The following is a 12,899-nucleotide window of genomic DNA, read 5'->3' as shown; positions in this document are numbered from 1 at the left end:
GATCAGATCAGGGTGGACCTGTGACCTAACTCCATATATCCGCCTTAGCCCCATATCCCTTAATACCCTTGGTTCACAGAAATTCATCAATCTCAGTTTTAAAATTCACAAGTGAGCTAGCATCAACTGCCGTCTGCAGAAGAGCAAACATCTCCCACCCTTTGCATGGAGAAGCATTTCCTAACTTCACTCCTGCACGTCCTGGCTCTAAATGTTAGGCTATGTCCCTGCGTCCTAGTATTCAAGTCTAGGAGACCTCCAAAAATAGTTACAAATGTCTCGACAGACAAAAGCAATAATCCAGCCACTAACCTGTAAATCCTGCATGATTCCTTTAAATAGCGCTGGTGGGGGGGTCTTCCAGGCACTCTAAGGCATGTTCAGATGGTCGGGGTTAAGACTGTACGTTGAGTTGCGCATTAAGTCCCAAAATGGTGCCTATCACTTTAAATCAGCGTTGCACACTGATTGAAGCCATTTTCTCCCTGCTTTACATGATTCCAGTGTTCGTTATGTGCACACACGCTAATTCCTATACCAAGATGGCGTCCGGCACACGTCATGCTGGAAACGTGCGTGCGCATCTAAGACGCCTTCTTGGATGTCGGAGAGGCCGGGTAGCGCCGAAACAACAGGCGCTACACAGCCCAATTTAGCGCCCATAGCCTTTTCTGGCCTTGAGATTTTCTATGTTTCTACGCTTCTACCTTATGCATGCATTTTCTTGTTAAGTTCTCCCATCAGCTCCTTATGGCCTGACACAACTGAACTGTGGGATGAGTGAAATGGTTATTGGCTGGAAGGAACCCAAATTCCCTATTGGAGCAGATATTTTGGGCTATTTCCTGGATTACCGTGATGCAGTAGATGCGGAGTGGCATGAAGTTAATATTAAGCCCATAAAAACAAGGATTTACAAGGTAAAATGGACATTATAAGACTGAGGGTTTAAACTCAATTTATTTTGTGTCGTTGTAATTAGATTCATTTTGCCATAATGAAATTAGTGCACACTGTCATCTTGGCTTTTCATTCAGATTTCTAAGCTTTTCTCTAGATGGTGACTTTAATAAAACAGATGAATGTAGAGGAAATCAGTGCCCTGTTAATGAAAATAGAACTTGTAAAGTATTGATAACCCTATGAAAAATGTACCAACTAAAGATGCACCTTAAACACTCAAATCAAATCCATGTGATGTGTTCATTGTTAAAGAATGGGAATCCTTTCTTAACCTTCATACAACCCTCACGTTGTATGTGATGCACCAATGGCCCATGCCATGGAATGGCAAAGTGTGGGTTTACATATGAGATAAGCCCCATACACTAAGTTTTGAAACTCAGCTGATATGTCTGAAGGAGGACAAAGATGTTTTCCAAACAAGAAAAAAGAAAGACTTGCATTTACATAGCGCCTTTCACAACCTCGTGACATCCCAAAGCACTTTACATTGAGGGAAAGTGGATAGGAGCTGCTACTAAAGAGATGGGAGTGGGAAGAATCCTTCATCATGTGGTGCCTCTATTCCAGAGAGATGAAGATTACATAGTGAAGTGCTGTAGAAATATGCAAGTATTATATAAGGAAATGGATACTTTAAATCTTTTACTTCTTCATATGCATGATTAAATACTGAAGAATAGTAACAGCAATTTGAAAGTACTCCTCGCTCCAGAATATTCTATTTAATTTTTTCCCAAATAATATTTGCAAAACTTACATTTGATATTTCTTTCCTCTGAAGGTCCAAAACTTAACAAAAGGCTGTTTTTATGAATTTCGTGCCTTTGCAATGAACTGGGCTGGTGTTGGGCAGCCATCTGAAGCCAGTGACCAATTTAAATGTGAGGAATGGACAATGCCACAGCCTGGTGAGTTTGTTGTTTCTCTTTTATCAGCGGGATTTCAGGTGAACATGGTGGTAATACAATAATTACCATACTTCATAGTGAAGATCGGAGCTCTGCATTGACATCCAGTGGGATACTTATGTCAGGTGGGTGTGGGTCTGAATGTGGGTGCACTCAACCCCCACTCCACTCCACCCCGCCCCGCATTGTTGGAGCCCATAAAACCCTCCCGTCGTATAATACTAATCACCCTATCGGCTAGTACTAGATAGTTACGGCCATGGAAGGAGTGTTCACGTCCCTGCCTATCCGACTTTTAATCAGCCTGCTAGTCCTTCCACTACCTCACACTACTCTCCTAGAGAAGAGCGTCAAGATACGAAAACAACAACCATATTTCATCCTATGTGTGAGAAATGTGTTTAGATATGTGCTCATCTTTCCATATAACGCTCTCTGATGCATTATGACTTCTGATCTAACTTGCACTGCTGAATGTGACAACACCATTAGTTAAATTTACATGACTGATATCTAGCTCATACAAACAAAATGAGTAATGCTGTTTGCCTAAGGGACTTCTAGTAATTGTCAACAACTGGAACTAGCCTCTTGTTATGGCACGTCATATATTTTTCCCTTTCTTGTCCTTTTCCTTTATTTTGAATTGTTAATTTGTATTCTAAAGTTCAAAGTAAATTTTCAATTTGTTCCCGCAGGGCCACCTTTCGATGTGATATTCACTGAGGTGCGCAGAAGCTCTCTGCTGCTCCAGTGGCAGCCTCCACTGTACACAGGGAAGGGCCCTGTAACAGGCTACTTCGTTGAGATGTGTGAAACTGAGTCAGAAAAGTGGATAGCCTTAAACGAAGAGCCGATACTGAACACACACATGAGGGTTTGTAAATGATCTTCTGATTCAGTCATATATGGAAAGCAGCGATTTTTCAGGTCTGATCAAAACAACCTTAGTTGCCATTTAAATATCACACTGCTGGAGGGGCGGAGCGGACCAGCAGCTGTCACCAGTAGCTGATTGAATTGCATTCGCATGATGCTGCTGCAGGGTGCTCTGTCTTTAGAGAAATTATTTTGCTGGGAAGGAAACCAGCCAGGAGAGAAACCTAAGGGAGCATATGACCTATATACAAGACACCCCCTCTCCGTCCCCCTACCCGAACCTAAACAGGGACTTAAATTTCCAAGCTTAAATTCAAGCACATATAATGCAAGAAAGAAAATAACAACACTAGGCATTTGCAGAAAATGTTACTGCATTCCAGTTTTTATATTTAACATATAGTTATTTGCATCTGAGCTTAAAATTTGAAGATTTCCTCTGTGTGTTATTTGTAGTAAAATCATAAAGTTTTACAGATATTGAAATCAGCTCTTCTGATGATGCTGGGACTGGAGCAACTTAACTAATGGAATATGAATGTGACCCCTTTCTTTGTACATTTTTAAAAATGTTGTTTCCCTCCTGATTTAGTGGGAGCTGCCCATTTCACTGCGGTTTTTATATGTGGAAACTGAGTTCTTGGGAGCCTTGTGATCTATGGTGAAAAAAATATTGTTCACTCCCTTCTAACCACACAGGGAAAATATGAAAATTGAGCTGAATGATTAGCTCTGATTTGAAGGGTATTCATTTTAGAGCATTGCAGGTTATTTTTTTCTGAGAGACGATCACAAATGGTATATTGTATGCTGATGATTTCAGTGGAAGTCATCTTAAATTTGTGCTAACACTGATAATAATTACCAAGTAACGAGGGAGTACAAAAAATAGCTTTTACACGCGAGAAGATGCCTGTACCTTTACAGCAGTGGAGTTAAACTAACATTTACATGTAACCGGGTTGTTATTGTTCAATTTTATTAAGATTTCCCACTTGGAAGAAGGCAAAACCTACATTTTCCGTGTGCTTGCATTAAATTCAGCTAGGACTGGTGTGCCATCTTTACCATCTGACCCTGTTCTAACAGAAACCCGACCAGGTATGGTGTCTTTCTGACTGTCTGGGGTAACTGATTTCTATCTAAGTTTGCACTGATATCTAAAACAAAAATGCACTGAATTATATGTTACTATCACAGTGGCATAAAATGGATGAACCCAGAGGGCTGGAAACTCAGCAGATCCAGGTTCCACCCAATAGAATGCCCCCTGCAGGAATTAAGGTGGAATTGCACCCCTAAAGTTTGCAGTGCAAAACATGAGAATTGTACCATTCGTAAATTTAGTACAGAAAGACTAGTACTTTTAATCCACATAAATGAAAGACCATGTGCCAATAATATTAGTCTATTTCCAGAAACTAATCTATATCTTTACAAGAATAATACTTGAATGCAAGTCACCTTGTATTTGCTGTTGATAAACTGATAAATAATTCATTTATAACAATTATATAAATATACATGACATGAGGCAGATCTGTTACTTTCCGTAGGCACCACAGAGATAGATATCGGTGTGGATGAAGATGGGAATATTTTTCTGGCTTTCCAGAGCCTTGAGGTCACTGATTGTTCAAAGTTTGTTTGGTCCAAGGACTACCAGGAAATCGCAACTCCTGAGAGAGTGCAGACTGAAACAAAAGAAGAGACGTAAGAATCTGGAAATTTCTGGAACTTTCAGTCTTAGAATGAACATTGAGCAATAAAACAGTGATTAAGCTGCTGACTTTAACTTAGTTTAGTCTTGGACTCAGGTTCCAGTGCTGATGGATGTTTAAATGTGTGCTGAGTTTTGTAATCTCTATCCTTGATTGGAAAATTCTACTTGCTACCACTCCAATGATGAGGAGAGTTCACCTCAAGCTGTGGCAAGCGGGAAAGGAAATGACCTTATTGGCTTGCAATTAGTTAAAGTCTTTTGTTTGCAATCTCTTCCTGCTTAAATGTGTTTACAGCTTCCTCTTGTTTACAGCCTTTTACTCTCCACTTTCTGACCCCATTTTCATCCTAAAGTGTGAACTTTTTTGTTTGCATTAAATTCCTCGAATGTTTTTTTAGCAAGAAAAAAATTATACGAGGATAGAAAAGAAACCCTTACTTGTTAAGTGGAGAGTGACTTTAAAATTATTTTTCAGTACTATCGGGATCACTAGGCAATATTCCTTAAATTCAAGAGAATCAGTCCCTAACTTTATTGGAGGTGTCTAAGATCCATTCAACTACCCTTCCAGCTAAAGGGAAATATTTGGAATAAGCAATCAAAATGGAGTGGGGAACGCAGAGGGTGAAGTTGGTTAAAATTTCTATTTTAAAAAAAGATAATGCACCAACAAACTGTGTCACTGCAGTTGTGAGAAATATGAATTGTTTGAACAGAAACTACTCAGTTATTTGCAGAATATTCTAGTTATTTAACCCTGCATTCTGCTAATGTAGGTGGCCAGCTAAGTAAATTGTGTGAGTAATTGTTATCGCAATTGTTGCTAAATATTGGATAGTTCATTGCTGGTGTAGTCAATTTTGGGGATTCAATTGAGCACATTAACAGTGAGAGCCTTTGAGACTGCAGTTACTGTGGTTTTAAACTGGTGGTTAGAAAATAACATTTTAATGTCCTGTAGTTTGACCTGAAAGGAAGATTTTTTTCTGGTTGCTATGTGTTTGTGACTTCATAAGCGTAACAGGAAGATTTGCTCTGATCGCCGATTCGAGCAAATAGTAAATACATTCTTTTAGAAACTTCTATAGTTTAACTAGAAAAAGTCAATATGGAAAATCTTCCAGCTTTGCTTCCAATGTCAGTAACACACAGTGACCAGAGGAAATCTTCTTCTCTCCCACATTTTCCTTCTGATGCTCTCCTAGCCCAAGACTTGTTTATTACTGTATTGCAAATCAAATTTTTGCCTTGAATTATTTGAAGCACTTCTTTGCCTCTAGCTAATCATGCAGGGGCATGTCTAAAACATTGTTCTGCATCTCCATCTCTTGTGTAACTTATCAATTAGAAAATGTAATAATTCTGGAGCAACTATGCCAAGTTCAACTGCTGTCTGTGTTAACCATGAAATATCTCTTTGTTCAGATCTAAACTTATCTTGATTGATCCTTCAGAAGAGGATTTGGGTACTTACTCTGTAGTAGTAACTGGCACTGATGGAGTTTCATCCAGTCATACTTTAACAGAAGAAGGTAAATTTTATCTCCAATTTCACAAAAACCAAATTAGTAAATCCTTTTAATTTGAAGTCTAAGGTCTAAACCTTTTTTTCAGAGCTGCAGAGACTAAAGGAACTGAGCCATCAAAAAAGAAACCCGCGTAAGTTCTTCTTGCTGTTGGAACTTTTCTATTCTATTCAGTTGTTGAACACAGTAGGCAGAAAGGGCAATACAATAACCAAAGATAAAGTCATTAAGCAATTAGTACAAGGTTCTACCCAGCTCTTTGAGTTTCCTCTGAGGGACTACTGAGAAACAGTATAAGTAACAAAGGTTGAAAATCTTTGCATATGCATATAAGAGGCCTATCGCCTGTTTGAGGCCCCTACTGCATGATCGGTTTGCTCTGAGGCAGTCGGCGCTGGTGCTGGCTGCACTCAGGAAAATACGGTCTAAACGTGGCCTAGCAGGCAGTCCTTAAAGGGACCTTCTGTTAGGCGGCAACCAATAAGATAAGTGTTTAAAATATGCTTACCTGAATGTGGAGCCGGGAGATGCAGGAGTGCTTCTCCCGATCCCACATTCAAAGCATGGGAGCCATCGCCAGCCACCTCTCCCTCCCCACCCGATCACCGCCGCTACCTCACAAAAATGGGTGTGTTTGGATTTCTAGGCCCATGCCTTTTCTTTATTCCTTTAACTCAGTGGAGACTGTCATGAGATTGGACTGTAATCTTTGTTATTAATCTAATCCGTGTACTACCTGACCGTGGAGTATCTGATATGGCCATTAAGTTACATTTAATTCCGCAACATTACTCTATTACTATCTTTAGTTATGTTCGCTTGTGTACAAATGATAAATAGACACATGGGGATATATGAATGGCTTAATAACATTTATTAACTCTATTCTGTAAGCATTTGTATGGGCTTCCAACATACTGATCAATAATTAGTTTTGCCAATTCCCATTCAGAACTATAGCTGCAGTGCCTCAATATAACAATAAATCTGTAGTAACCTATTAATAATGTGGATTTGTAACTGAGTACAACATTTGTTCAAGCAAAATTTTGTTACACTCTTGCACCTCACTTTGAAGACATATGAACATATTTATCTGTGTAAATATCATGAGAAATACCTTCACATTTCAAATGTCACACTTTAAAGAATCAACTGTACTAAAAAAAGGAAGAAACGCAGGAATCTAATACTGTTTTTTCTGACCTGGAGCTGGAAATTTAAAAGCAGTTTCAAATCTACAAACTTTCATCATCAAACAGCAATTAATATCTGATTGCCCTCAAGCTCTGTTTACTTACAGCAATTAGATTTTGTGACCTTTAAAGACTGGCCTCCCTTAAACACATATCCACCTTAGTTGCAAAATAATAAATTGTGTGCTCCTTTTATTGATTTATTGTGAGCAATGTCACAGGAGATCTGCCAGCAATAAATATAATAATGCAAAAGTGATGGAAATAAAATGTACTTGGCCTTCTGCTAAACTGTGACAAAGAGATATTGTTATTGCCAGTAATGTACGCTATGGTGGAATTGTCATTTTTGATTTAAATCAAAAACCTGTTAACATAGTTCAAATGGTTTGTCTTATTTTCAGTAATTAATGTGAAGTCTGACTGGGCTGCTGAGCTTCTTGAGAAGGGTACTGTTCGACTCTGGGTACAGGTTGAGAGTTTATCTCCAGCTGCACAGCTACAATTCATCATTAATGAGAAGGAAGTTTCAAGCACTCCGGTAACCTTCATTTGATAGTTTAAACCTACAATATTTTATTTGCAACTCCATTTTCCTGTGACATTTTATTTATTTGCTTGGTTAAATAGTTTTTTTTAAGCAAGGCCACTGTTTAGATGTTGCTACTTTGTTTAAATATTTCACCAAGAAATACTTAGGCACATCTTTAGATATTATAAACTGTCCTCCTCTCTTTCATTGAATAATAGATCACATTTCAGGGCATTTAGCATCATCTTCTCTGTCAATGGTCTAACAGCTGTTCCTGTAAATTTTGACACTTACGATCTACAAGCTGTCCTTCCAGCGATATGTCCCTAGCACTAACAATTACCCACCTGCAATAATCTGCTTAATAGATTTAACATAGTTAAATTCTTCAAAATGGTGGATATTACCACACAGACGAGAGATTTATACATGAAGGCAACTGGTAACTTTATTTACAAACCAATAATCAGCAAATACCATTACAATATATGTATAACATAAACACAATGACAGTGTCATTAATGGGTTCTCCCTGGTTTAGCTCGGGTCTGACAATTTATCAAACAATTGATATTGCATTATAAATACCATTGTCTTCATTCCAGCTCAAAGCTTAAAACTCATTAGGAACTTCATGACCTGATTTCACCAACAGCTGTTGCAAGGACTGTAGTTCTATCTCAAAGCTTTTAATTCATTAGGTATCAAAAACACCCCCTCTGGGATCTCTTAGCTGTCAGTCTTTCCTGGACAAATAGAACTGTCTTCACAAAATACACTTCTTAAATTACAGGCCATCAACTGAGAGATAAAAACATTTTGCTCATATATGTCAAACATACTAGCCATCAATATGGATCAGACCAGTTCCATTTGATTAAAAGAACCATCGGCTAAATAAATCAACAAACTAATATGATCTAAGATTAAATAAATACTTTGAATTCTAGTAAAGAGACAAACAACTTAGATTCTGCCACGATAAGATCTAACTTTTCAAATATCTTGAAACATACCTGAAATACTTTGACATTTGCTTGAGATTCTTTGTAATAATTAGAGATGACTGAAACCAGCATCTGACCCAAACCTACTTACAGAGAATTATCCAGTACCTACAAGGTTTCCCCTGACTGGAGAGTCTAGAACTAGAGGACATAGTTGCAGGATAAGGGGTCGGCCATTTAAGACTGAGATGAGGAGGCATTTCTTCACTCAGAGGTTTATGAATCTTTGGAATTCTCTACTCCAGAGGGCAGTGGATGCTGAGTCACTGAGTATATTCAAGGCTGAGATAGATAAATTTTTGGACTCTAGGGGAATAAAGAGATATGGGGAGCGGGCAGAAAAGTGGAGTTGAGGTTGAAGATCAACTATGATCTGATTGAATGGCGGAGCAGGATCGAGGGGCCGTATGGCCTACTCCTGCTCCTATTTCTTATGTTCTAAGTTTACTTGATTTACAGAAACTAGATAATGTGTCACTTTACAGAAAATATTCAGAGTTGACATTTTAAAGAAATTATAACAATCTCCATGACCACTGGGAGGGGGATGGGGGGGAAATTAAAAGGGAATTTTGAGCTTGTCAGTATAAATGTTTCTGATTTAGTTAATTTTAAGTTTTTTAAAAAATATTAAAATAAGGAACATTTACCTTTGGCTAATCGTTGCACTTCTTCGATTAATGAAATAATGATCTTGCTGGAATGATCTTACAAGCTTTATAAATCTGCCTTCATTGTGGACATTCAGCGACTGTAAAAGAATTTTATTGTTTTCCTCTATGACGATGTTGATAGATAATTTTTCCACAAAACAGATGTTATTCAGAATGATAATTTAAAAAAAACTCATGGGACCCATATCGTTTGCATTTGCAGTTTCATTCTGTTTTGATGGTATTTTGTTCATCTAAATTGAATTTTGAGAGCAATTGCTTTATCTAGCATTTTGTATCAATGTCAAACTTGAACAATAGAATCATAGAATCATAGTATCAATGTCAATGTCAAACTTGAATAATAATGTTGATTTTTATATAATTTTATCTTTTTTTCCTTTCTTTTATTTTCTTCTTACTTTCTGTACAGTTTATTCTTCATCGTTTCCTTTGACTGGAATTTGACCTCATTATAAATTAGCTCTCTTGCCACATTGAGTAACTATTTTAAACATTCTGAGCCATTAAGACATTTTTGGCTTACAGGCAAATATTGATGTTTACAAAATATTTCTGCATGTTGATGATATTTCCTCTGAGAGAAAAGCTGAATAATATCAAAGGTAATAGCAACAAAATCAAATCTACTGTGACTTATTTTTAAATGTGGTTTGGGCATTCTCAAGGGCATGATCTTAATATGAGTTTACGTTTATGAAGATGTTTGCCTGAAAGTGTCCAAATTACGTTTAACATAATCACAATACTTAAACATTTATTCCATCATCACATATTGAATTGTGTAAAATAGCTGTTTTAAGCTCAGAAGAGATGGGTTAAATCCCAAGTGATTGAATAAATAATTTAAGCTGACACTCCAATGTGGTATTGAGGGAGTGCTGCATTGTTAAAGGTGCTTTGGACGACATGTTAAACAAAAGCCTTCCCTGACTATTGAGGTGGAATTTAAAGATCCAAAGAAGAGCAGGGACCTCTCTCTAGTTTCCTGGCACAACCAATAACAAAAACCAGATTAACCTTTCATTCTTCTCATTGCTGTTTGTGACATCTTCCTGTGCACAAAATGGCTGTCGTATTTATCTACATGAAGTGACTGCACTTCTAAGTAATTTATTATATGTAAAGTGCTTTAGACATTTCTCAGAGATATCATAAAGTGCTATATAAATGGAAGTCTATCTTTTTCTTCCTTTCGCTCCTTCTTTCGTCCTCTGTTTGGCCTGAAATTTCCGCCTGCCCCTGGCGATCTTTCAGCAGCAGGGTCAGAAAATTGCATGAGGATGTGGTCTGCCTTCCCATTTTCCAATCCCCAAACCCAGCAGGTAGGTGTATCACAATGAAATGCAACTCAGGGAAATACCTCCTCCAATCTATTCCTTACAGTTTGTATCCTTCAAACTCTAACTGCAAGCGACATCTGTTAAGCGCAGATATCCCACATTCAGAAGATAGTGAAGGAGGAGAAAAAAATTGTTTTGCGAGTTGGAGCCTGTGCAGTCACAGAGTGTGTCCTTGCACAGGTCAAAGAGGAGTTATTTAAAATGCAAAAAATTGAGGTGAGCTTGAGCTTTGCCAATGGCACGGAGGCTGCCTATACTGGTATGCCACAGCAGACCACTGAGGCTGCCACAATAACATTCCACTTGCAATTGCCCAGAAGGAGCCGGAGAGCCCAGCTCCAATATTCAAATTAGCCTGAAGCAGGAACATAAGACAGAGGTATAGATCTGTGGCATGTAAATCTCCCCACCCCTCCTGGTGATGCACTCCGATGGCAAGTTCTTTCCCACTCTTCCCTTCCCTTCCTCCCTCCATCAAAACTTAATGTGGAAACACTGCAGTCGATTTTAACTCCCTCTGCCTGGTGGGAATGGGGTAGTAATGCCTCAAAAAACACAGGGATACACTTAGCGTCTTGTTCCTGCTCTGTTTCCGCCCATTACCAATTCCAGAGGGCCTCTGCATGGATGGCCCAAGCGTTGGTCATTTCTGGCGGGAGCCTTATTCTAATATGGTGATCAAGCTTCTATGATGTACATTAGACCCTGATCATAGGGTCCCTAAAATTGACTCCACTGGCTGCAATTCAACCAAGAAAACGTTTGTATTTTCTACATACATATTACAAAACAAGAGGGTGCCATGAATTTGAAGAGAAAGGGCTGTGACCAGGGATTAAACCAACAAGGGATAAAAATCAAAGAAGGTTGAAAAGAAAATGACAAAAAATGGACTCTTTTCCACACAGGCTCACAAAATTAATTTTGATAAAGCCAACGGCATTATAGAAATGATTATTCAAAACTTCTCTGAAGAAGATCAAGGCTCCTACACTGCCCAGCTACAAGATGGAAAAGCTAAGGGTCAGTTCACATTGGTCCTGATTGATGAAAGTAAGTTAACATCTATTTGTTTCATATATTAATTTAATTATACTTTCACTTTTGCATTCAAGAAAGGTAATGCAGTCACCAATCCAATAGTGCATTGAATTTCCGTGGTGTGAAACTATTTCAAGGAGGCAATCTCACAGCCTATTGATTCCTACATGCTGAGTTCAACAGTGTGCTACCTTGGTGTCCTATTTGACTTGGAGCTGAGCTTCAAACCTCATATCCTATTCCTCAACAAACCACTTATTTCTGCCTCCACAGCATTGCTTGCATCTTCCTTTACCAAACCCCACAGTTGCTGAAACACTTACCTATGTCTTTGTGACCTCCAGACTCATCTCATGCAATGTCCTCCTTGATGATCTGCCACGCTGTACTCTACATAAAGCTTCAAATCACCCAAACCTCCATTACCCACAACCTGTCCCCTACTAAGTCCACTTGCCTATCACTCCCATTCTCCCATTTACCTTCAATGGGTCCCCATTCCCAAACTCATTGAATTCAAAATACTGACTTTTAAGTTCCTCAAAGGCCTTGCTCACCCTACTTTTGTAATCTCCTCCAGCTCTATGCCCAGCTCACACCCTCAACTCTTCCAACTCTGGAATCCTATATATTGCCCCCCCCCTTTTTCCTCTTAGTCCGCTATCTGGAACTCTCTCCCTAAACACCTCCACCTTGTTACTTTTCTCCCCACCTTTAAAAGTCTCCTCAAAATTTATGTCTTCAGTCATGTCCCTTAATTCTACTCCTGTTGCTGCTCAGGATCCATTTCTTCCTGTGAAGCACCTTGTTTCAGATGTTTATCATATTAAAGGCAACATTTAAATACAAGTTGTTGTATAGGGATGCGTAAAAAAGCTTTGTAAACTTTATTTTTAACTTAGTAAATGCTGGTGAAGAGCTGCGTGTCCTGTTGGCTCTTTATTAGCATGAACCAGTTAACTGGTATTTGGAAACTGCTGGATGAAGTCACCTAACTGCTAGTATTTTCCTAACTACAAGTTTGATAGTAATATGAGTAATGAAATCGATCAGTTGATGAGCTCAATGTGGGTGAGCACCTTGGGAGTAGTGATCACAATATGA

At 38.5% G+C, this 12,899-nt stretch overlaps 1 protein-coding gene across 1 annotated transcript in view; it reads left to right on the top strand.

Moving 5' to 3' along the window:
* myom3 (myomesin 3) overlaps positions 1-12,899 on the top strand; it is an 86,818-nt gene that overhangs the window by 46,783 nt on the left and 27,136 nt on the right. The window contains exons 16-24 of the mRNA XM_068006672.1: positions 733-920; positions 1,748-1,874; positions 2,573-2,751; positions 3,740-3,854; positions 4,310-4,466; positions 5,902-6,008; positions 6,091-6,135; positions 7,603-7,739; positions 11,663-11,807. Coding sequence (XP_067862773.1) covers positions 733-920; positions 1,748-1,874; positions 2,573-2,751; positions 3,740-3,854; positions 4,310-4,466; positions 5,902-6,008; positions 6,091-6,135; positions 7,603-7,739; positions 11,663-11,807 — 1,200 coding nt within the window. The remainder of the gene's footprint in view (positions 1-732; positions 921-1,747; positions 1,875-2,572; positions 2,752-3,739; positions 3,855-4,309; positions 4,467-5,901; positions 6,009-6,090; positions 6,136-7,602; positions 7,740-11,662; positions 11,808-12,899) is intronic.

Source organism: Heptranchias perlo, chromosome 26 (genome assembly GCF_035084215.1).
Source record: "Heptranchias perlo isolate sHepPer1 chromosome 26, sHepPer1.hap1, whole genome shotgun sequence".
Classification (NCBI taxonomy): domain Eukaryota; kingdom Metazoa; phylum Chordata; class Chondrichthyes; order Hexanchiformes; family Hexanchidae; genus Heptranchias; species Heptranchias perlo.
This window is presented reverse-complemented; position numbering and strand designations above follow the sequence as displayed.